We start from the raw sequence: 23,470 nt of genomic DNA on the forward strand, positions 1-23,470 counted from the left end.
AAGGATTCCTTAAGGAATTTTGAGCTGTGTTCACAAAAATTAGAAGGATATCTGGGGGAAGATGATGGACTGTGGAGGGAAGAGAATTCTAGGTAGAAGAGAGGGCTTATATAAGTATTATGGGGCAGCAGCAGAAATGACAGTGACTTGGAAGACCTGGTAGATGTTCTCAGCTGGAAGAGAGGATGTGAGGAAGGAAGTGGCTTAAAAAGAACCTGAAGAAGTAGGTAGGAGAGTGATCATGTCAAAACTTCTAGGTCATGCTAAGATATTTGATCTTTACCAAAGAGCCATTGACAGCTAATGAAGAGTTTAGAGTTGAATCATGATCGATTTCACATTTTGAAAAGGATAGTCTGGTTCTCTGGAAAAAAAAAAAAATTTGGAAGTCAGGTGGAGGTGGAAGGTCAGTGGCATGAGAAGTCACAGAAAAAAACAATTTGATGACTGTTGTATCAGCTCATGTTAGAGATGACAGTCCCTTGGAGTAGGTTAATAGGATTCTCACAGTGGAGAAGCAGATACAGTAAATTATTGAGAGATACTTATGAAGTGAAAAATAGTAGGATGTGGCAAAGATAATTTGTAGAATTCTTACTTGCAGAACTGGATAGATGGTAGTATGTTTAATGGGTAATGAAAAAAAGGAATGGCTTTATGAGGAGAGACCACAAAATGATTTAGAGCATACTGAATTTGAGGTGCCTTTAAGAAATCAAGTGTACTTTTCATGTCAGGAGTTCCAGGCTGTTGATATACCCTTGGGAATCACTGACAAATGCATGCTACATTAAATGATGAATGATATTCCCAATGAGATGGTGTAGAGTGAGAAGATTAGGAACCTTAAGACTAAGCCTGAAAGAAGCTAAATATCTGAGAGCTGGTACAAAATAACGAGCTGGCAAATAAGGTTAAAGAATGGCCAGGAAAATAGGAAGATCAGCAGAGCAGGTCACTGTTGGAAATCAAAGGAAAAGAATGTTTCAAGAATCGGAGAGATTGTCTGTTCCAGATAGTGCTGAGAGTTGAAATATGATGGGAGTTCAAATTTCTCTGTTAGATTTTATGATACAGATCATGATTATTTAAAATAGGGCAGAAGCCTGCAGAACTAGAGGAAGATTGTCTCCAGGAGGACGTAGGACTCAGCTGCTAATTGTACTCAGAGGGGTTGGCCAGATGGGTGAAATGAAGCAACAGAGGAACAATAAATTTATTCATGTATTGGCAAAAACACATTTTGGTACACATTTTTGCATACTTTCCGAATTTCTGTGTGACGTAGTGTGTTTTTCCTATTTACAGATTTTATTATATATTATTTTAAGTTATGGGTTTTGAATAGGCGTTTAGTGAAAGTGAAAGTATTAGTCTCTCAGTTGTCTCTGACTCTTGGCAACCCCGTGGACTGTAGCTCACCAGGCTCCCCTGTCCATGGGATTTCCCAGGCAAGAATGCTGGAATGGGTTGCCATTCCCTTCTCCAGGGGCTATTCTGGACTCCGGATTAAACCCAGGTATCTTGTATTGCAGGCAGATTCTTTACTGTCAGAGCCACCAAGGAAGCCTATTTTAAAAATCATACATGAAGTCATATATTATTACCTGTAACTAGTTTTAAGTCAACACCACAAAATAATATTCTGATTGTCTATTTTTATACTTGTTTCCAAATTAAATTTTCATCCTACACTTATAGTTATCTTTGCCTTTGTATCTAACATAGATGTTAAATCTACTATAAAGCTAGAAGCCAAGATAGTTTTATTTTAGAGGCTGAGAAACAGCACATGATGTTAATATTATAGTTTTTTTTTATATATACAAATTTTTTAAAACACAACCTGATCAATATTGATTATAGATTTAGCAAATGACAAAAGAATGAATGGCAGAAATTTGAAATTTCTATTTTAGAATTGGAAGGGATATATTAGGAAATAAAACATCTCAGGGGATTTTTTAAGGTGAAGGAAAACATGTTTCACAGAAATGTAAATATGGATGGAAATTCAAGTGGCAGATGGTCCTGGGTACTGGGTTTACTATGCACATCTGGTGTGGATGTTGGTTGGTGGCCAGTCTCCACCAGAAGATATTCTAGAGGAAGAAAGCTGAATTTCTTGAAATGCAGACCCCCAAATAAAGAAAATCTAAGAGGGCTCCACATTTAGGACTCAACTTTAAATACATTTTTTCTTGATTTTTTTTTTCTTTTCAAAATAAGACTAGCCTGACACCATGACTTTATACAGATAAATTATATTCACCTGATTACATTTGGCATAAAATTATTTTAGTCATTAATGACATGTCTTTCACAATATATGTTGATTTTTAAAGCTTTTTGTTTTGTTTTGATGTTACTAATTCGAGGTGAGTAGTGTTTGGGGAAGTTTGTGGTTATTTTTCTTTTTACACTTAAATAATACTATTGTTTTAGCTTTCTTTTTCAACACTAATTGAGTAAGCAATATAGATTGAGATTTTGTAGTTAAAGGATTTATTGTATTTTTTAACATGTCAGACAAAGCAGATGCAAAAGACCTTGGAAAGAAGAGGAGCAAAGACGGAGAGAAGGAAAGAGAAAAGGAAAAATTCAAATGGTCAATACATGGTTCAAGACCCTCATCAGATGTACAATATTCTCTACAGTCTCTGTCAGATTGTAAGCTCTCAGTCTCCTAGAATAATAGTTATTGTACACATTTCCTAAAATGCTGGAGAGCACTGGAGCACAGAAATGTATTTCCTGTTCAGATATATCTAAATGAGCTTTTCAGAGTTGCCCATAATTGTTAAGCTCTCAGATGGTTGTGCATAATGAAGCAAGATCTTACATATGAGACAGAAGCCAAAATTATCAAAGTACTTATGGTACAACAGTCACAAAAGTGTTTACATGAATGAAGATATATACTAATATATATTATTATAGTGTATATAACATAGTTTACATTATAAAATATATAAGTATGTTTATGTAAATATTTGATTAGATATTGATATATATTAGTATATGTCCTCTTCTATATAGGTTCTATATATATATGTATATATAAAATCTTTTCTAAAAAACTTTATAGTCCTAACATTGAGTCATCTATCTTGGTGCTTCCAGAATGCATAATTCTCAGTTCACTCCTCTTTACATGAAAACATGTCCATTTACGCCCAGTATTATGCTTTATCATTTTTTTTCATTTTGTCTTCTTTCTGAATACATTGCTGTGATTTTTGTGAGAACAGCTTCATAGCTATGGCTTTGCATTTTTGCAGAAAGATATTTGGTGGTTTGGTAAAGAAAATACAAACACTAGTCATTTTTTTGTATTTTTATTTTCCTATTAAACATTTTTTTCTTATATTGATATCTTAAGTAATCTTTTTTGATAGTCGATGACATAACATCCCCCAATTTACTGATAATTATTTATATTTGTGAGATTGCAAAACCGTTTCTTGAGTTTCTTTGTAAAAATGAAGGTAATAATGCCTTTTTCTCTACCAAACTCATAGTTAAGGTCAACCTCAAGAAACAGTATGTAGTTCAAAGTTTGTACTGTGGACTAAAATTGCCTGGGTTCAGATCTCTGCTCCATGAAAAATATGTATTGGAGAAGGAAAAAATTTCCCTCTAGTCTCTCCAGGTTCTTCTAGCTGGTCTAAGAATCAAATTGATATGAGGCATATTCACAGAAGAAAAAAATAATAATCATTAGGTATTACTACGTATGGGACCTTATAAGAAAAATAAGACCCAAAGACATGGTAGATAATTGAGGCTTACCTACCATGTGAGAGAAGGAGAAAGGGGGTAGGGGTTCTCAAATGGGAGGAAAACAATTCACTGGAGATGGGAAAACAAATGTAATGTTTGCTCTGCCAGGCAGAGACAGTGGAATACAGACAGGACTCTGGTCTCCAGGCCATGCTGAGTGCCCCCCAAACACACCTGGCCCACATTCTTTATAGTCTCTTTGGTGACAGTACTCTGCCTGGACCAGGCCTTTAAATTCTTTTAGACAGTTATGAGGGGTGGTAAGTTCTTAAAAAGCATCAGGCTAAAATAATCCTCATGCCAAGGAGATACATTTTGGGGTGACAAATTTTGCTCCCATACATATACAAATTTTCTTTTTTTAAATGTGAAAACGTATTTTTATAAGTTTGGCATATTTCACATCTTAATCCATTCTGGAGTGAGCCAGGGCTCACATCTAATTTACATAATGTGGCTTTAAAGATATTATTCTTCAATAAACATTATTTAGTGCAGTTATATATAACTGCTTAAACTTTAAAGGAATAAAACAAAACTTTTCAATTAAAAATAAAAACAAGAAGAAAATAAATTCTGTTGTTTTGACCAGAATCTTTAAAGGACAAAAACACGATGAATCAAATGTAGTAATTTCAGGAATATTAGGGAATAAATATTGATTCTCAGAAGCAAATCTACAAGCATTATACATTTCAAACTAAGGTACCTTCTTAGTTTCCCTTTCTCATGAGAGGATTAATTTGTGTTTTTTTTCCTCCTTGAAATGACATAGAAACTCCCAAACTTCTTTAAATTCAAATTAAAGAGTCTATGAAAGTTAAGTTACATAGGCTAATAGCCAGAGTGAGTTTATGTAATAACTTTTTTACATTGAAATAAAATGATTCCTTAATGAATTATATGGTACTATTATGAAAGTAAAACTAATGAGACATTCTATACTACAGATGTACATTTGAGAGTTAGCATTTTTTAAATGCATGTCAAGTCGTTTACCTATTTTTCATCAGCAAAGATAAGGTCATTAAGAAATCTGAATGGTCTACCATGACCTGCCAGACCCATTTTGGCTAGAATTCCCATGACACAATATATGTTTGGATTTACAGGTTCTTCAGCAATACAGTCCCCTCAGATGGTAGTATATGCAACCTTCACACCTCTCTATTTGTTTGAAAAGAAGATATTTTTATTAGAGAAGATGGTAAGCACTCAAGGCCAAGAAACTTGGTATAATTTATGGTGTTTGTGTGTGTCTGTGGTCCTTTGTTGTAGAAAAGTGTTGTTTTTTTTCGTTACCAAGTCATGTCTGACTCTTTGCAACCCCATGGAATGAAGCAAGCCAGTCCTCCACTATCTCCTAGAGTTTGCTCAATTCATGTCCATTGAGTCTGAGATGCCATCCAATCATCTTGTCCTCTGCTATCCCCTTCTTTTGCCTTCAGTGTTTCCCAGCATCAGGTTCTTTGCCGTTAGTTGGTCTTCACATCAGGTGGCCAAAGTATTAGAGCTTCAGCTTCAGCATCAGTCCTTTCAACGAATTTTCAGGGTTGATTTCCTTTAAGATTGACTAGTTTGATCTCCTTGCTGTCCAAGGGACTCTCAAGAGTCTTCTCCAGCTCCACAATCCAAAAGCATCAATTCTTCAGCACTCGGCCTTCCTTATGGTCCACCTCTCACATTTATACATGATTACAGGAAAAAACATAGTTTTGACTATAATGCACCTTTGTCAGCAAAGTGATGTCTCTGCTTTTTAATACACTGTCCAGATTTGTCATAGCTTTCTTTCCACCGAGCAAGCGTTTTTTAATTTCATGGCCACAGTCACAGTCTGCAGTGATTTTGGTGCCCAAAAAAGGAAAATCTGTCCCTGCTCCCACTTTTTCCCATTCTATTTGTCATGAAGTGATGGGACCAGGTGCCATGATCTTTAGTTTTAAGTGTTGAGATTCAAGTCAGATTTTTCACTCTCCTCTTTCACCCTCATCAAGAAGCCCCTCTTCACTTTCTGCCATTAGAATAGTATCATCTGCATATATGAGGTTGTTGAAATTTCTCCCAGCAATCTTGATTTCAGCTTGTGATTCATCCAGCCTGGCATTTTGCATGATGTACTCTCATATAAGTTAAATAAGCAGGGTGACAGTAGATAGCCTTGTCTACTCGTTTCCCAATCTTGGACCAGTCTGTTGTTCCATGTCCAGTTCTAACTGTTGCTTCTTGACCTTCATACAGATTTCTCTGGAGACAGGTAAGGTGGTCTGATACTCCCATCTCTTTAGGAATTTTCCAAAGTTTGTCAACACCCTTTTGCAACAATGAAAGTAGAAAATATACCATTATTCAATTACAATTTTATTCTTGAATTTCAGTCTTGTCTCTGTAATTAAACACTTCAGTACAGGGACTCAGTACAGGCAAAGTTTTCTTAATGCTGTTCTGTGCTTAGTCCCTCAGTTGTGTCCCATTCTGAGACCAACCCCATGGACTATAGCCCACCAGGCTTCTCTGTCCATGGGGCTTTTCCAGGGAAGAATACTGGGGTGGGTTGCCATGGCCTTTTCCAGGGGATCTTCCCAACCCAGGGATCCAACCCAGGTCTCCCACAATGCAGGCAGATTCTTTACCAGCTGAGCTACTGGGGAAGCCCAGATGATTGCAATAGTTTAATCTAAAAGAAAAAAAAAAAAGATGTAGTTTTATATAGTTTATCAGTTCTCTTCATTGTAAACAAAGGGCATCAAATCATGTATTTTAGCGAGAATTGTGTAAATCATTTCTAAGTAATAGTACATCACTTTTCTATAAACAGATCATACATACTTTCTTAACCTAAGACAAATTAAATGAATTCATATCTAGTAAACCACTGCTATGAATGCCTTAAAATAATACACACAAAAATGTTAATTGCTCTTTTCTTAGAAAGTTAACAACTTATAGAAAATTTAGAAAATATGGACAAAGGGGTTTAAAATTTAAATATTTGTAATATAAATGCTTAGTCATAGGCACTGTTAACATTTTGGCCTATGTACTTTGCTTTTTTTTTTTTTCTTCTCTGCATATTTCCTACATGTATATGTGTATAAACTTTTTACTCAGGGAAATTCTATTTTACTTTCTGTTTTGAAATGAGCTTTTTCACTTGATACTGTATCACTAACATTTTCCTGTGATGTTAAACATTTGAAAACATAATATTTAATAGTTACATGAGATGTGTGGATCTGCCATAATTTTTATGTTATTTTTGGGTTTTGGACATAAAAAGTCATTCTTTTCTCCTTCCCTTTTAAAGGGTAAAGCTCACTAAATTACTCTTCAATCTATTTAGACAAACATCTTATTGCATTTGTATTGATCCCTAACCCTCTAGGGGGAATTTTAAACATCCAGCACTTTATTGCTAGAATTCCATGTGTCTGAAATCGTGTGAACTCCGGGAGTTGCTGATGGACAGGGAGGCCTGGCATGCTGTGATTCATGGGGTCACAAAGAGTCGGATACAACTGAGCGACTGAATTGACTGATCATTACATTAAAGTATAAGAAAACAGTAATAAATAATTTGATTAATTAGAAACAGCTTACTGTTTAAAAATTGAATGGAAATTTGGTTGAAATGTAAATACACCAATTGTATGATTATTGCACTTATATTTGTCTTCTGGATGATTTGACCAAGGAGCTTAAATGTTATCATTTCTTCTTCCTTTTCTTTCCTTCTTCCTGCCTCCACTTTCTCCTTCTCTTTTTTAGATAGGAAACATTCCTTACTGCAAAAGTCTGCAATGTAAGAAGGGTAATATTGTCAAGACAGTAGGACAAAATGTGCTATTATGAATGTAGAGAAAAGGGCAGTTCTTCTGTTTTCATTTAAAAGTTGTTCAAGTTTAGTCATGGCTAAATTCAAGTGTGCTTCTCAGGGTCCCCCCTCAACTTAAGTCTCTTTTTAGGATGGCTGCATCAGCCCTGAGTTTATTTTTTCTTAATCTTACTACCTGACATTGGCCATTGCCTTAGCTATTCCAGAGATATTAAACCCTCTAATACTGTGGACTGCAAAAGACCATGAGCCATGCTTTGTGGAGTGTTCCATGGGAAGTACTTAAATACTTTTAAAAATTGAAACACAAAAAGATAAGATTGACATCGTAATTACACAAAAAAGAAGGCACAGAAAAATTCACTTGAACTTTTGTCTTTCTGACTGAAAAACCGGTAAACAAAATCTTTTAAATTTAAAAGTAAAAAAAAAAAGCACATGTTTATTCATTAATTCAACAGATGTTAATTAATTATTCTTTGCTAAACAGCTAGCTGGAATCTGAGGAAGACACCATGTTGAGCGTGATTAATAAGGACTTTCCCCACAAAATTTAGAGTTGATGAGAAAAGCAGGCAAGCAAGCAGTAATAAAGTTAGAATATTAGCATAATAGAAGTTGCTTGGAATATGGTAGATGTAGCATTTAAATAAAGTGCATTGACTGAGTAACCAAATAAATGAATTAATGAAGGAGTGAAATAATGTATATGGAACACATAGCAGAGACATATCTTTCTGTCTAGTGGGTGACCAAGGAAATCACTGCAGATGGTGACTGCAGCCATGAAATTATAAATCGCTTGCTCCTTGGAAGAAAAGCTATGACAAACCTAGGCAACATATTAAAAAGCAGAGACATTACTTTGTTGACAAATGTTCATCTAGTCAAAGCTATCATTTTTCCAGGAGTCCTGTATGGATGTGAGAGGTGGATCATAAAGAAAGCTGAGCACCAAATAATTGATGCTTTTGAACTGTGGTGTTGGAGAAGACTGCAAGGAGATCAAACCAATCAATCCTAAAGGAAAACAACCCTGAATATTCATCGGAAGGACTGATGCTGACGCTGAAACTCCAATCCTTTGGCCACCTGATGCGAAGAACTGACTCACTGGAAAAGACCCTGATGCTGGGAAAGATTGAAGGCAGGAGGAGAGGGGGACAACAGAGGATGAGATGGTTGGATGACATCACAGACTCTATGGACATGGGTTTGAGCAAGCTCCCGAAGTTGGTGATGGACAAGGAAGCCTGATGTGCTGCAGTCCATGGGGTTGCAGAGTCAGACACAACTGAGCAAGTGAACTGAACTGAGGGAAGTCTTCCCAAAGGAAAAAAAAGAAAATTGTTGAAGCAGTGGCTTTAAAGTTAGCCTGGAAAGTAGGAAAAAGCATATGCGTGAAGCAGAAGGAAGCTTATGTTGGAAAGTTTGGAGGTGAAGGATAACCCACAGGGTTCAAGGGACTACTGGAGTTTGAACAGACTGCAAAAGAAGAAGTTTTAGAGGCAGTCTGAGGTGTGGGGGGGGGGGGAGCCTGGACATGCAGAGTGTTATAAATCCTCACTGTGGGGGTTGAAATGTCTTACAGGGTCCAGTGGTTCAGGAATTGGCCCAGTGTCTGTAACAGTAATGAGATGAGCTTCCAAGCTGTAATGAACCGCCTCCAACATTACAGTCTCCTGCTGTTTCTTTTACGTTACCTATTAGGATAAGCAGGGTCTCTTGGTAGAGATCAGAATATAAAGATGATATCATGTTTTGAAGATAAATCTACAGAAGAAAATTCTTTCTAATGGAATTTTATTAAATGGAGTACATAGCAAAAAATTCTAGCCCCAAAGACAAGAAGAGCAACATGTAAAATAAAATCAACACTTTACCTTTATGTGAGGAATTGGTAAAGAATGCAAGAAAACAAAGCAAAACATGGAAAGAAACAGTTTCACAAATTACTCTATCTTATCCCCCCATCTTGTTACTTCTGGGTCTTCTAAATTTTAGTTTTATTTGTTTATTTATTATTTCCTTTTTATTTAAATGGGTTAACTGGGAGTTCTAAAAAAGCCTCCTCTCCCTTCCTAAACCCTTACTTTTAGAATATCTGAGGTGGACTGACTAAGGGAGTGAAAGGGTGTTATGGGCAAGGAAACTTCTGGTTTGTCTTACATTTGGGCTTCCTTGGTGACTCAGTGGTAAAGAATCTGCCTGCCAGTACAGGAGATGCGGGTTCAATCCCTGGGTCAGGAAGATTCCCCTAGAAAAGGAAATGGCAACCCATTCTAGTACTCTTGCCTGGAAAATCCCATGGACAGAGGAACCTGGCAGATTATAGTCCATGGGGTTGCAAAAAGCCAGATACTACTTAGTGATTAAACAACAACAAAAACATGAATTATTCAAAAATATTTCCTGAAGAGGCCTAGTAAGTATTTCACTAGAACATTTCACTATTTTAAATTACTCTCTGTCCCTAATTCTAATATAAGGAAATCTGGAACCCTTGAACAAAGTTTCTCAATATCAAACTATGAAAATTATTAAGCATTAATTTACCTTATTCAGAAGTATTGTGTAGTATGTTGGAAATAAAGTGAAGTATGAGAAACTGGCTTACATACTTTCAGTTCAGTTCAGTTCAGTTGCTCAGTCGTGTCTGACTCTTTGTGACCCCATGAATCGCAGCACGCCAGGCCTCCCTGTCCATCACCAACTCCCGGAGTTCACTCAGACTCGCGTCCATCGAGTCAGTGATGTCATCCAGCCATCTCATTCTCTGTCGTCCCCTTCTCCTCCTGCCCCCAATCCCTCCCAGCATCAGAGTCTTTTCCACATCCTTTCCACATCAAGCTAATACTTTTGTGAATTATTTAAATAATAAAATAGATGAAAATACCATACATAATTATTTAATACTATATCTTAGATCTTCTGAATGCCTTGAATAGTTTTGTTTTTTGGTGTTCCACTGTTCAAAAGAGAAAGCAGGTGGATTATAATTTTGGTTGTAATTATAAGAAGGAATTGAGATATATAGAGCAAATGTATGAACTATCCAGAAATTATTCAACTTATAAATACTACTTAGGGCTTTCCCAGTGGTTCAGTGGGTAAAGAATCTGCCTGCAATGCAGGAGATACAAGAGATGCCAGTTCAATCCCTGGGTCAGGAAGATCCCCTGGAGGGGGAAAATGGCAACCCACTCCAGTATTCTTGCCTGGGAAATTCAATGGACAAAGGAGCCTGCCAGGCTATAGTCCAAAGGGTCGCAAAGAGTTGACCTTGAATTATTAAAGCATAATTTCAGAGGTTTCTGAATTTTTTCAATGAATTGCCAACATATAGATGGGATAAAAGGGGCATGACAATTTCCTCTCCTTAAATCAGTGCTTTTAAAAAAAATTTAAAACATTGAAGCAACTTTTCTCTTTATTCCATATATTTATAAAGCTTTTAAATGACTCTACTGAACTTAATACATGTTCTAGCTGAGGCAATAACTTCCAATAGGCTAGTAGGTGAGCTTCTGATCCTAATTCAAATTACTACTTTGTAAATTTTCATTTTCAAACATTGCTATTTGCATAGAAATCGATGATATAAAACCACGAGGAAGAAAAACAGTTATTGGCAAAACTGACTTTAATGTAGTTAATGTTTTATTTTACTTTAACTGTGTCAGCGTTTAGACCATAATATCAGAATTTGACTACAGGGTATGTTACTTTAACCTTCACATACCTTTCAGTTTCTTATGGCGTCTTTCAGCCATCAGTTGGTAGCTGAATTTCTACAATGACTTGAATTTCTTCCAATGACTTGATTTGGATTTGCCTGGACCATCTGCCCTTCTGTGAATGCCTCCTTTGTCAGGAGTGATCATGGGGATTTTGTGTAGGGAAGCCTGAGGACATAAACTGTAGACCAGGCAACTGCTTACCCTCATGGACCCAACACACTAAGGGCAGTGGGGTTTTTTGAAAACTATCAAGCAATTGTTAGTGCTTAAAAAAAAAAAAAAACTGACAAAGACTTTATATGTTAAGTACTTGTATCAAATCTTTAACCTTTAAAGAAAGTGTTAGTAGCTCAGTTGTGTCCAACTCTTTGTGACCCCATATGGACTGTATAGCCCACCAGGCTCCTCTGTCCATAGAATTTTCCAGGCAGGAATACTGCGTAGCCTTTCCCTTCTCCAGGGGATCTTCCCCACCCAGGGATCAAACCTGGATCTCCTACACTGCAGGCAGATTCTTTACCATCTGAGACTCCAGGGAAGCCCAACAAAAATAATAGTTGATTAATTTTGGACCAAAACTGATATTCTGAGACTTTTGCAATGTCATAGAATCTTAAAATCTTAGAACCAAAACTGATATTCTGAGACTTTTGCAATGTCATAGAATCTTAAAATCCTAGCTCTAGTCCCTCATTTTGTAAATAAAGAAAGGGAGCCCCACATACCCTAAAAGACTGAAAGAAATACAGAGAGTAATAGCGCTTACACTACGTGTGTGTGTTAGTAACTTAGTCATGTTGGACTCTTTGCAACCCCATGGACTGTAGCCCACAAGGCTCCTCTGTCCATGGGATTCTCCAGGCAAGTATTCTGGAGTGGGTTGCCATTTCCTTCTCCAGGGCACCTTCCTGACCCAGGGATCAAAGCTGGATCTCCTGCATTGCAGGCAGATTCTCTACCACCTGAGCTACCAGGGAGGCCCTAGTGCTTACGCTAAAGGATGCAGAAATATTACCACTATATCTCTCTAGAATAGTGGTGATAATATTTATATAATGATGGAAAGTGTTATCTTAAATGCATAAAGCAGATACAAAACTCCTTTTAACCCTGCATTCCACTTTTTAGGCTGATTCTGCTGAGAAGCTTAGAGAATATGGGCTTTCCCATATCTGTAGCCATCCTGTGCTGGTCACAAGAACTAGATCCTGCCCCCTTATAGCACCACCAAAACCACCTCCTGTACCTCCCTGGAAACTCTTTCGTCCAAAAAAAGAAGCTGTTATAACAGATGAAGCTCAAGGTATGGTTCATCTTGTCCAAAAATCTAATCAACTTTCTCTCTATGAAGTTCTAATAGTTCTATTTGTAATGTGAGAGATATATCAAAAAAGCAATCCAACATTACACTTAAAGCCTTCATCTAATTTTATGTCTGAAAGGATGACTTCTGCACATCTCAGACTCTGATTAGTTTGGTTTTCACATCTAAACTGACCAGATAAATACAGGCCATTCTTTGGGTGATGGCACTATGATTATAACTGTGATAGAAAAGTGGTTTGGAGCACATAAACAGCATATATGTTAACCCACTGGTGTGGATTTCAAACATGGGGATCATTCTGTGCTGCCCAGTAGGACATCATCTTTAATTGACTGAATTCTATTTAAAATAGGAGTAAGACTATAGGAGTAAGACTTCTGCCTGGGCTGGCTCCTGTCAATATCGTCGTGTAGCCAATGAGCAGCAATTGTACTTGGAAATACACAGATTCACACAGGCTGAGAATATGCTAAGGAGTCTGTTCCCATTTGGTTCTTATTCTTATCTTTTATTTCTGAATTCCTTATAATCCAAGTCTAATTTTTTATTCCTTTTATCATTTCTCTATGTCTTCATTTACACTCCTTCTGTGAGCACCATGTTTGAATGGAAGAGAGACCAACATGGCAAGAGAAGAGTTGAGCAAGACCATAAATGGAAAATCATGAGCAGAGGGGATTAGAAAACAAAAACTAAAAATTAAAAAATTATGGCCTAGCAGAATAGCTCAGTTTGTTTATGTTGATTCAAAGTAAACATATGGCCTTTCTGTAGCTAATTTACACTTGTAGGTTTTAATGAATGATGATAAAGAATTGGAGTGCTGTGGTTTATATGTGTGTGTGTGTGTGTGTGTGTGTGTATTTCCTATTCCAAAAAGCTTAAATTATCTTTTTTGTTATCTTTGTGTTCTTTTCCTTGCTTTCTCATTTTCTTCCTTTTTCTTTTCCAGTACCTCATTATCTTCTAATTGTATTGATCCAGTAACAGGTCATCACATTCTAGAGGTTACTGCATTAGGCCTGTCCTTGAATGAACAATGAAGACAAAGCCACAGTGAACATACCTAGTGCCAGTTTACTAAAGGCATCCCTAAGAAGCATGTAAATAAGCTTTAAGTGGTTGGTCCCATGAACCATGTCTTATACTCTTAATGATGGTGCTTGCTGTGTTCCTGCGACCAATTCAAGTACTGCTGATACTTCAGTGCATGGGACAAAAGAACTGTATCTCAGCCACAGAGTAATACATAAGTCTCAGTGGTACTTATGGTACCACTGGTACAGTGGTACTCAGGATCCTAAAACTACAATAGCCACAGAGATTGGAGTATTTACCTGTTCCTTGCCTCCTACATCCAACCATAATTTACATGTTTTTAAGATATAAATAACAACTGTTAACCATGTAATTTTCCTCACATTTGCTTTCTGCCTACATTGATACAACCAGTACAGCTGGTGGCAAAAATTTTCTAGCACAACATGTTTTATCCTTGCCAGAAAAGAACAAAGATTAAAGAAATATCTGGTTTAGATGTAAAGGAGAAACGGTCAGTTTATTTTTATTTATTTATTTTTTTTACTAACCTTGTCTGCCTCTCTCCCACCTGCTTCATTATTTCAGTTATTTCCTTACATTCCTTGAGTTTCTGCAACAGGCTGTTGATGCCATTCCAGTGCCAACTGTTGATTTTGATTCCAGGAACTTTCCAACTTTCCTCCCTCCCTCTTTCCTTCCTGTCCACTTTCGTTTTTCCAAAGATCAGAATTCACATGATGCTTGAGAGAAAAATCTTGTTATATTTTAATTTCATTAAAAGCTATATTTTAATTAAATGCGAAGATGGTTGTACTCAGTTGTGCCTTCCTCTTTGTGACCCCATGGACTGTAGCCCGCCAGGCTTCTCTGTCCACGGGAGTTTCCCGGCAAGAATACTGGAGTGAGTTGCCAATTCCTCCTCCAGGGGATTTTCTTGACTCAGGGATCGAAACTGTCTCCTGCATCTCCTCCAATGGCAGGCGGATTCTTTACCACTGAGCCACCTGGGAAACCCTAAATGCATAGAGGCACACTTAAAACAGTTCTTTCAGAATATCAGAAATAGATGAAGGAAAGGAAAAATATTAAATATTTTTTAACATTTTAAATAGCTGAAAAATATTACAGCTATTTTCTGATTTTGCTACTGACTGTTGTATAACTCTGTGTCTCTGTTGTAAGCTGTGGAAGAAAACCTCAGGCTTGATGGGATTCCAGAACTGAGGTCTTCCACTTCGAGGCTTACCACATCGCTGTCTTCTCTCCACTGGGTTTAGTATTTCAAGTGAAAATAACAGGAAACAGAGAAAGAGATCAATTTAGAGATGATCACAGAAGAAGCACAGAAAAGTCAAATGTACTGTGTCATATTCTCACTTCTTTTCATCCTGTGGGCATCTTTTTCACTGCTATAGGAGCTTTTGTTAAGATAATCATGCCTAATGTTTAATTTACTGTTCACCATATTTGTGCATGGGCTGTGTGCCTTCTCTATTGAGAAGTTACTTCTTTGTCATCTTCAGACATCTTTAGGAATACCCATAACTAATTTCTTGGCCTATTGCTTTCTTTTCTATTTCTGACCTTTACTTGTTACATTTTCTGTTCTTCCTACTACTAACTTCATGTATTTAGCCCACTTTTTTTTTTCATGTCTTGAGCAATTGTGTTGTTAGAGGTTAACTAAACGAAAACATTTTTTAGTAAAAGACTTTTATAGAAAGTCTTTCTTGTACTTGAAAAAGCAGTGAATGCCAAATACAGTAATAACTCTAGAAGACATGACTGATTTTCTCCCTTGAGATTTCATTGTTTCATGTTGTAAATCTGGAAAGCAACTGAAAGAAGACTAAAGAAATCTCAAATTGGCAGGATCTATAAAGACTTTTTAGTACGAAACTTTATATATCACGTACATTTCTATTTAAGTCTACTGAAATTTGCTGAGTAAATGGATAATCTAATCAGTATTGCATTAAATGTTAAATTCTACGTATAATCTTGGAATATTTCTTTTAACAAGTGTAGAACACTGCCTTTCTCTTTTTAGAAATAGTAATAAAGAAGCCTGACCAATTTCTTGAGATTTCAAGTCCATTTTTGAATTATAGAATGACTCCATTTACCATTCCAACAGAAACGTAAGTATTTAACAGTCTTTCCCATGAATACCTCTTGTTAACAGATAAAGTATTTTGTGATTTTGTGTAGTTAAAAATGTATGGTTTGGTGGCAAATGTATTTAAGTTTGTGTAAATGCAGTGATTATAGGAAAACAAAAATGTAGGTTCTATTTCACAGTAATAAACGTTTAAGATAAATTTTGAATTGGTTAAAATAAGGCCTAAATATGTCAGGTTTTACAGCTTTGGCTTCTGTCTGAGAAGCCAAATACTGAGACACAGTATTTTGTTTTACTTTATTTTTTTAATATAAATTTATTTATTTTAATTGGAGGTTAATTACTTTACAGTATTGTTTTACTTTCAAAGTTAGCATTGGGAAATGTTTTTGATTCAGTTCAGTTCACTCTCTCAGTTGTGTCTGACTCTTTGCAACCCCGTGAACCGCAGCATGCCAGGCCTCCCTGTCCATCACCAACTCCCGGAGTTCACCCAAACCCGTGTCCATCGAGTTGGTGATGCCATCCAACCATCTCATCCTCTGTCGTCCCCTTCTCCTCCTGCCCTCAATCTTTCCCAGCATCAGGGTCTTTTCAAATGAGTCAGCTCTTTATTACCTGGTAAATTATATCACAAGATCAAATGATTGTCATAAATACCTGGGAGATGAAGTCCTTCACTCTTAGAAGGAAACAAACAAACAAAAAGAGCTAACTAAATATAACAGCAAAGACAATGAAGAAGAAAAAGAAAGAAGGGAAGGAAGAATCCAAATTTACTAATATTTGAGTGTGACAGTAGGGATAGAAATAAAACCTGTGATCCTGGATCTCATGTTTTTAACAAGTTCATGTCTATGTGCTCAGTCACTCACTTGTGTCTGACTCTTTGTGAACCTGTGGACTGTAGCCTGCCAGGCTCCTCTGTCCATGGAATTTTCCAGGCAAGAACACTGGAGCTGGAGCAGGTTGCCATTTCCTACTCCAGGGGCTCTTCTCTACCCAGGGATTGAGTCGGCATCTCTTGCATCTTCTGAATTGGCAAGCAGATTCTGTATCACTAGTGCCACCTGGGAAGTTCATCGTGGCGAAAATGAAGTCTACAGATAGCAGAAATGAAAAGGAGCAGTGGGTGATATGATTTTACCATTAAAAGTGTGGTGGTTTATTATGAAGCAATTGATAACTAACACATGGATATGTACATATATCAAGGATTATCAATTTTTTTGTGCAGTTAACTATCTTTCAATAATCCCTCAATAAAGTTGTAAAAACTAAAAATAAATAATATTCAATAGTAATAATATGTAAAATGGTTTAAAAAATAGGATTCTAGAACCAAGGAAGACAAAATAACTGATATATAGAATTCAGTGGATGTGCTTAATCACAGATTAGGTAAAACAAGAAAAAGACAAGTTAGAAAAATGAAAAACAGGTCAAAAGACAACATCCAGACTGATGTTCAGAGACTAAAACAAAAAAAAAAAAAAGAGGGAAAGTACAGTAAATGACTTATAAGACAAGTTGATAAAGATCAACATACTTGTATATGGGTCCTTAGAAGTACAGGATAGAGTTTGGGGAATAATCATGAAATAAAAATATAATGGGAAAATTTTCCAGAAAGTTAAAAAACTAAATCAAGATTCAGGAATTTCTAAGAAACGTCACATAATATAAATGCAGAGAAAACTGCAGCTGGATATTATAGTAAAACCTAAGACTGATAACATGATAATATATAGATATAAAGTGAAAGAAATACTCCAACAAAAATCAGCATGGATAAATGTCACATACAAAAATATTAGACCAAAGAAATCTGGTACAAAATGTATATGGTTTATTTTTAATTATTTTACTAATACAGATTTTTTTTAATAAAAGCAATATATGGTGCTGGAACTCAATAGTCGGGAAGTTACCCATGGGGAGGAGTGTTGGCTGTGATGGGCAAGGGCAGGATTTGTGGGACCTAATACCTCTTGATCTGAATAATGGTGATATGGCCGTGTTCACTTGGTAGGTTTTCATCAGGTTTTACATTTATGATGTGTGTACTTTATCCTAATTTTTTAAATCATTAAAATTTGTGAATGGCTTATATATATATGATAGGCTTATATATGTCATGAATACAGTTACCACTAGGTATGGTTTATCCTTCCCTTGGATATATTAAAATCCATGCTAAGAGTATAAACTGATGAATAAAAGCAGTCAGAATTTAGATCAGAAGCCTATTCATTGTACTTTCCTACTTCCAGAGCCTGTTTGCATCATAGCCAGTCAATCTACAATTTTTGGATTCCAGTTAAGTTGAAGATATTAGGAATATTATTGAAATATCTTACTTTTAAGGCTCCTGCAGCTCTGTGCCATCAACGATTAAACCGTGAAAAGCGGGTGAGGAGAGACTGCTAGGCTGCAAAGCAGACATAGTTAGCCACGGGAATCTTATACACAGAAAATTCAATTTGCTGCTACCTTGGTTTGAAAGATTTGTTCTGTTATATATTTGCAAATCTAGTTTTCCTCAAACTTTCATTCTAACCTGTAAAAAATCATATAAATAAATTATTAATTTCTATACACATCTTAAATAAGTTTTAAAAGTTAGCTGAATTTATTTAAACATTTTAAATTGCGTTTACAACAGTGGCATATTTGATTTTTCTTTACGTACTTTAAAAGCCAAAAAGAATAATAAATAAACTCTTACCAATTATACGAGAAAGGAGAAAATGTTAGTCACTCAGTCATATTCGACTCTTTGCGACCCCAAGGGCTATAGTCTGCCAGGCCCCTCTGTTCACGGAATTCTCCAAGAAAGAATACTGGAGTGGGTTGCCATTCCCTTTTCCAGGAAATCTTCCCGAACCAGGGATTGAACCCAGGTCTCCCTTATTGCAGGCAGATTCCTTACTGTCTGAACCACCAGGGACATCCCTTACCAATTATATAAATCATCATTAAAAATTCAAATAATCAAAATGATGTTTCTGGGGAACCATGGTTTTTCCTATGCATAAGTATTGATGCTTTTGAACCGTGGTGTTGGAGAAGACTCTTGAGTGTCCCTTAGACTGCAAGGAGATCCAACCAGTCCATCCTAAAGGAGCTCAGTCCTGGGTGTTCATTGAGGACTGATGCTGAAGCTGAAACTCCATTCCTTTGGCCACCTGATACAAAGAGCTGACTCATTTGAAAAGACCCTGATGCTGGGAAAGATGAAGGCAGGAGGAGAAGGGGACCACAGAAAATGAGATGGTTGGATGGCATCACTGACTTAATGGACATGAGTTTGGGTAAACTCCGGGAGTTGGTGATAGACAGGGAGGCCTGGTGTGTTGCGGTCCATGGGGTCACAAAAAGTCAGACACAACTGAACGACTGAATTGAACTATTAGATTTTACAAACCAAAAATTCTCTCATACCTATAACTCTCATTCGTATCCGACCTTTTGCAATCCCTTGGACTGTAGCCCACCAGGCTCCTCTGTCCATGGGATTCTCCAGGCAAGAATACTGGAGTGGGTAGCCATTTCCTTCTCCAAAGGACCTTCCCAACCCAGGGATCGAACCTGAGTCTCCTGCATTGCAGGCGGATTCTTTACCACTGAGCCACCAGGGAAGCCTCCATAACTTCATTATAAGCCTAAAATTAAATATAAAGCTATATTTTATGGCCTAATTTGTTAGATTATGTAACATGCTACATTTTTTTCATCTGTTGCAAACACAAAATACCATGTAGAGACAGAATTTTCTTAAACATAAAAATAGTAAACCTTGTAATTTTTCTACTTAATTTTATAGTTAGTATTACCCACTATGATAATTTTATCATTCCAAATAGTTTTTGATTATCTATTAACTCACTGAGATTGCATACTTCTCAAATATTTTATGGACTGTATGAACCAGAGTTGCAGACCATCAGGACTAAGTTTTCCAGGATTCAAAGTGTCACACACTGACCTCTAGAATCTCTATGCTAAGAGGGACCACAAACGGTTGGTTTCACAGCCTGAACTTCCCATGTGACTCCCTTACTTGATTTTCTTATTCCTCCTTTCAGTTTTTTTTTACCTAATTAAGGTGGATGAAATTCTGTAACCTGGGTCTAGGTGACTTCAACACTTGATTGGATTCAGTTAACATATTCACTGCTTGAACCTGTTAGGGATTTCCTTGTATATCCATTGTAACTGGCCTAGACAAAAGCAAAAACATGTGTGAATGGCATTTCATCCTACCTGACTGCTAGATAGTCAGAGTTCTCAGGTCAGCATAAAAGAAAGCTGGTCGGTTGGTTTGTTTTTGATGAGCCCTGGAGTGTAACTGCTACACAATTCCTTTTCCTTGAAACATTGTCGTTGTAGCAACCATATGCCTGGTTCCCTGGCTCCTGGCCTTGTCTGCAAGAATCAGAGCTTCACAAGTGTTTGTGCTACCCTCTAGTGGCAGTTTCAGGTAAATCTGAGACAAAAGCTAAAACGAGGTAAAGCAAGTTTTACCAAACAGAAGGCAATGGCAACCCACTCCAGTATTCTTGCCTGGAGAATCCCAGGGACAGAGGAGCCTGGTAGGCTGCCATCTATGGGGTCACACAGAGTCGGACACTACTGAAGCGACTTAACAGCAGCAGCAGCAGCAGCAAGGAAAAATCCAAAAGTAAAGGAAGTTCTATATACATGAAAATTAATTTTATTTTTGAAACGCACATACCTAAAATATTTGTACTATAACAAATCTATTTCTGTTGTTATCGTCCAGTTGCTAAGTCGTGTGCAACTCTGCAGCCTCATGGAGTGCAGCACACCCGGCCTCCCTGTCCCTCACCATCTCCCAGAGTTTGCCCAAGTTCATGTTCATTGAATCAGTGATGCTATCATATTGTACCCATAAACTTCTAGCTTTGGCAGTGTTGATTTGAGGGTCATGTCAGTAATAACCTGAAAGAAAATACAGTGTACTTGGCTAGCTACTATAAATATCACACACCCATAATTAAAATTTTGACTCCTCTTTCACTGATACATTGCTCTGATACTCAATTAAGTCAATTCCAAATGTAAGATTCCTGTGTGTTCTGATCATCAACAAAGATGACCACCATAGCTTTAAAATAAACCGTGTTCCAGGAAGGTTTTACAGCATTGCACTGACTGACAGAGACTAGTGCTTCAGTAGTATAGAAAGCAATTAAATGTTTTTAACACAAATTTAAAAAAAATATACTACTGGTTGTGGAAGAAGAAGATTGATAAAATGAACAAAATCAGGACTTTCTATTGTTGACAAAACATTAAAGGGATATTATTCAACCACTATAAAAAGAAGGAAATCTTACTACTTGTGACAATATAGACAGATCTTCAGGACATCGTGTCAAGTGAAATTAGGCAGACAAGGAATACAAATACCATATATTCTCACTTCTTTGTGGCATCTAAGCAAATAAACAAACTCGTAGATACAGGAGAATAGACTGGTGGCTGCCGGAGGCAGGGGGTCTGGGTAGATGAAGTGGGTGAAGGAAACCAAAAGATACAAACTTCCAGTTATAAACTAAATAAGTCCTGGGAATGCAATGTGTAGCATGGGAACTATAGCTAATAATGATGGTGCTTTAGTCCCTAAGTCATGTCTGACTCTTGCAACCCCTTGAACTGTAGCCTGCCAGGCTCCTCTGTCCATGGGATTTCCCAGGCAAGAATATTGGAGTGGGTTGCCATTTCCTCCTCCAGGGGATCTTCCCAACCTAGGGATTGAACTCGTGTCTCCTGCATCGACCCAGGTGGACTCTACTGCTGAGTGACCAGGGAAGCCATAGTTCATAATACTGTGTTATATATTTGAAAATTACTGAGAGAGTAGGCCTTAAAAGTTCTTATCACAAGGGGAAGAAATTGTAACTATATGTGGTGATGTACATTTCTTAGAGTTTTGATTACCATTTTGCCATGTATACAAATACTGATTGTTATGTTGAATGCCTGAAACTAATAATAATGTTGTATGTCACTTATATCTCAATAAAAACTGCACTTATTTATTAGTACCTTTAAACAAGAAGTTAAGATTAACAGAAATTTTTCTTTCTTTTTTTTTTAGTCATTTTGTACGATCTTTTATTAAGAAAGGGCAGGTTCCAGGATCTGGTTTATCTTCCCTTACTGAAAATGATGAAACTGCAACCTTTAGCCAGATAGACTTAAACCAATTGACAAAAATTATGTCTCAGGTAACTATGTTACTCTTATTATTAGCCCAGTTCTTAACAATGAAAGTTTTTTTTTTCCCTTTAAACTGTGAAATGTATATAAATGTATTTGAGCACAATAAATAATACTGAAAATGAGCTTCTTATGTACCTATTTCACAGTACCCCCACAGGTACCCCACACAGGTACCCCTCTGCTCCTCCCACAGTAATCAGGAAAGTATGTGTCCCAGGGGCAGGGCTACAAAATACAAGGGTTTATTGGTATGTCTGAGCTGGGAAAGGAACCCTTTAAATCGGGTCGCCCCAAATGAACTGAACCTGAGAGAGACATTAACCCCATGTGTTAAAGCCATTGAGATTTCAGGACTGGTTTGTTATCACAGACTAGTCAGCCTTATATGGTTCATGTTTTTAAACAGCAAAACTGCCTTACCTTTGCCTCTTAAAATAGATATAAATTTTATGATAGGGAAAACATGACTGTTTTCAGATGTTCCCTAAGAGTTAAGATTTAGCACAAGTCAGGAATTAATTATTTACCTGTTTCTTCTTCCACCTTCATCCTTACTTCCAGCTGTAATGGAAGAAAGATGATAAGGGGTAAAAATATTCGTTCTTTAAAAATATTCTAGCTGTGGAAGGATTAGGTGTTTTTTCTTATACAACTTTATGTACAACTAATTGCTTCATTTTTTTTTCTCGCTTGCTTATTTTTTCTATGACACATTAGAAAGCTGTCCCAAACAATTTTTTTTTTTTAAAGAAACACCATTAAAAAAACACCCTCTGAACACCTTCACCACACAAACATGTGAGATAACTCTATCAATGCCGACTATTTTCCTGGAAACATCACCCCTGGGATACTTTGCTTTCTTGCTCTTGTTCAAACTGATAGAAACCTGCAGTTGTCATCCTGGGACTTTCTCTTCTCTCTCTCCTCTGATGCATTTTCTAGTTTTTGGAAACTATGCTGTCCTCCTACTTTATACTTTAATTTCAATGGCATGCATCTTCTAATACTCCCTGAGAGAAGATGCATGGAAAGTGAAGATTATGAGAACAAGAAGTTATTTGTATATTCTTGAGGTTAACCCTTTATTACACATACGATTTGGAAATAATTTCTCTCATTCCGTAGGCTGCATTTTCACTGTTGATTAGCTCTTTTTGAATGACAGAAGATTTTCTACATAGTCCAATTTTTTTTTTTACTTTTGTTGTCTGTGTTTTTGCTGTCAAATCTAAGAAACCAGTGTCAAATCCAACGTCACGAAGCTCTTCACCTATGTTTTCTTTGAAAAGTTGTTTTCAGTTTTAGTCTCTTTTTTAAAATCAGCTTTACATTCAAACTTCCCGTTGAATTTATTTCACTTTCCTATT

At 36.7% G+C, this 23,470-nt stretch overlaps 1 protein-coding gene across 1 annotated transcript in view; it reads left to right on the forward strand.

Annotated features, from left to right (window-relative positions):
• Positions 1 to 23,470, forward strand: part of ADGB (androglobin) — a 187,519-nt gene that overhangs the window by 65,016 nt on the left and 99,033 nt on the right. Inside the window, exons 9-13 of the mRNA XM_069599306.1 lie at positions 2,530 to 2,670; positions 4,896 to 4,990; positions 12,487 to 12,661; positions 15,777 to 15,867; positions 21,976 to 22,105. Coding sequence (XP_069455407.1) covers positions 2,530 to 2,670; positions 4,896 to 4,990; positions 12,487 to 12,661; positions 15,777 to 15,867; positions 21,976 to 22,105 — 632 coding nt within the window. The remainder of the gene's footprint in view (positions 1 to 2,529; positions 2,671 to 4,895; positions 4,991 to 12,486; positions 12,662 to 15,776; positions 15,868 to 21,975; positions 22,106 to 23,470) is intronic.

The sequence above is a fragment of the Ovis canadensis genome, chromosome 8, assembly GCF_042477335.2.
Source record: "Ovis canadensis isolate MfBH-ARS-UI-01 breed Bighorn chromosome 8, ARS-UI_OviCan_v2, whole genome shotgun sequence".
Taxonomy (NCBI): Eukaryota; Metazoa; Chordata; class Mammalia; order Artiodactyla; family Bovidae; genus Ovis; species Ovis canadensis.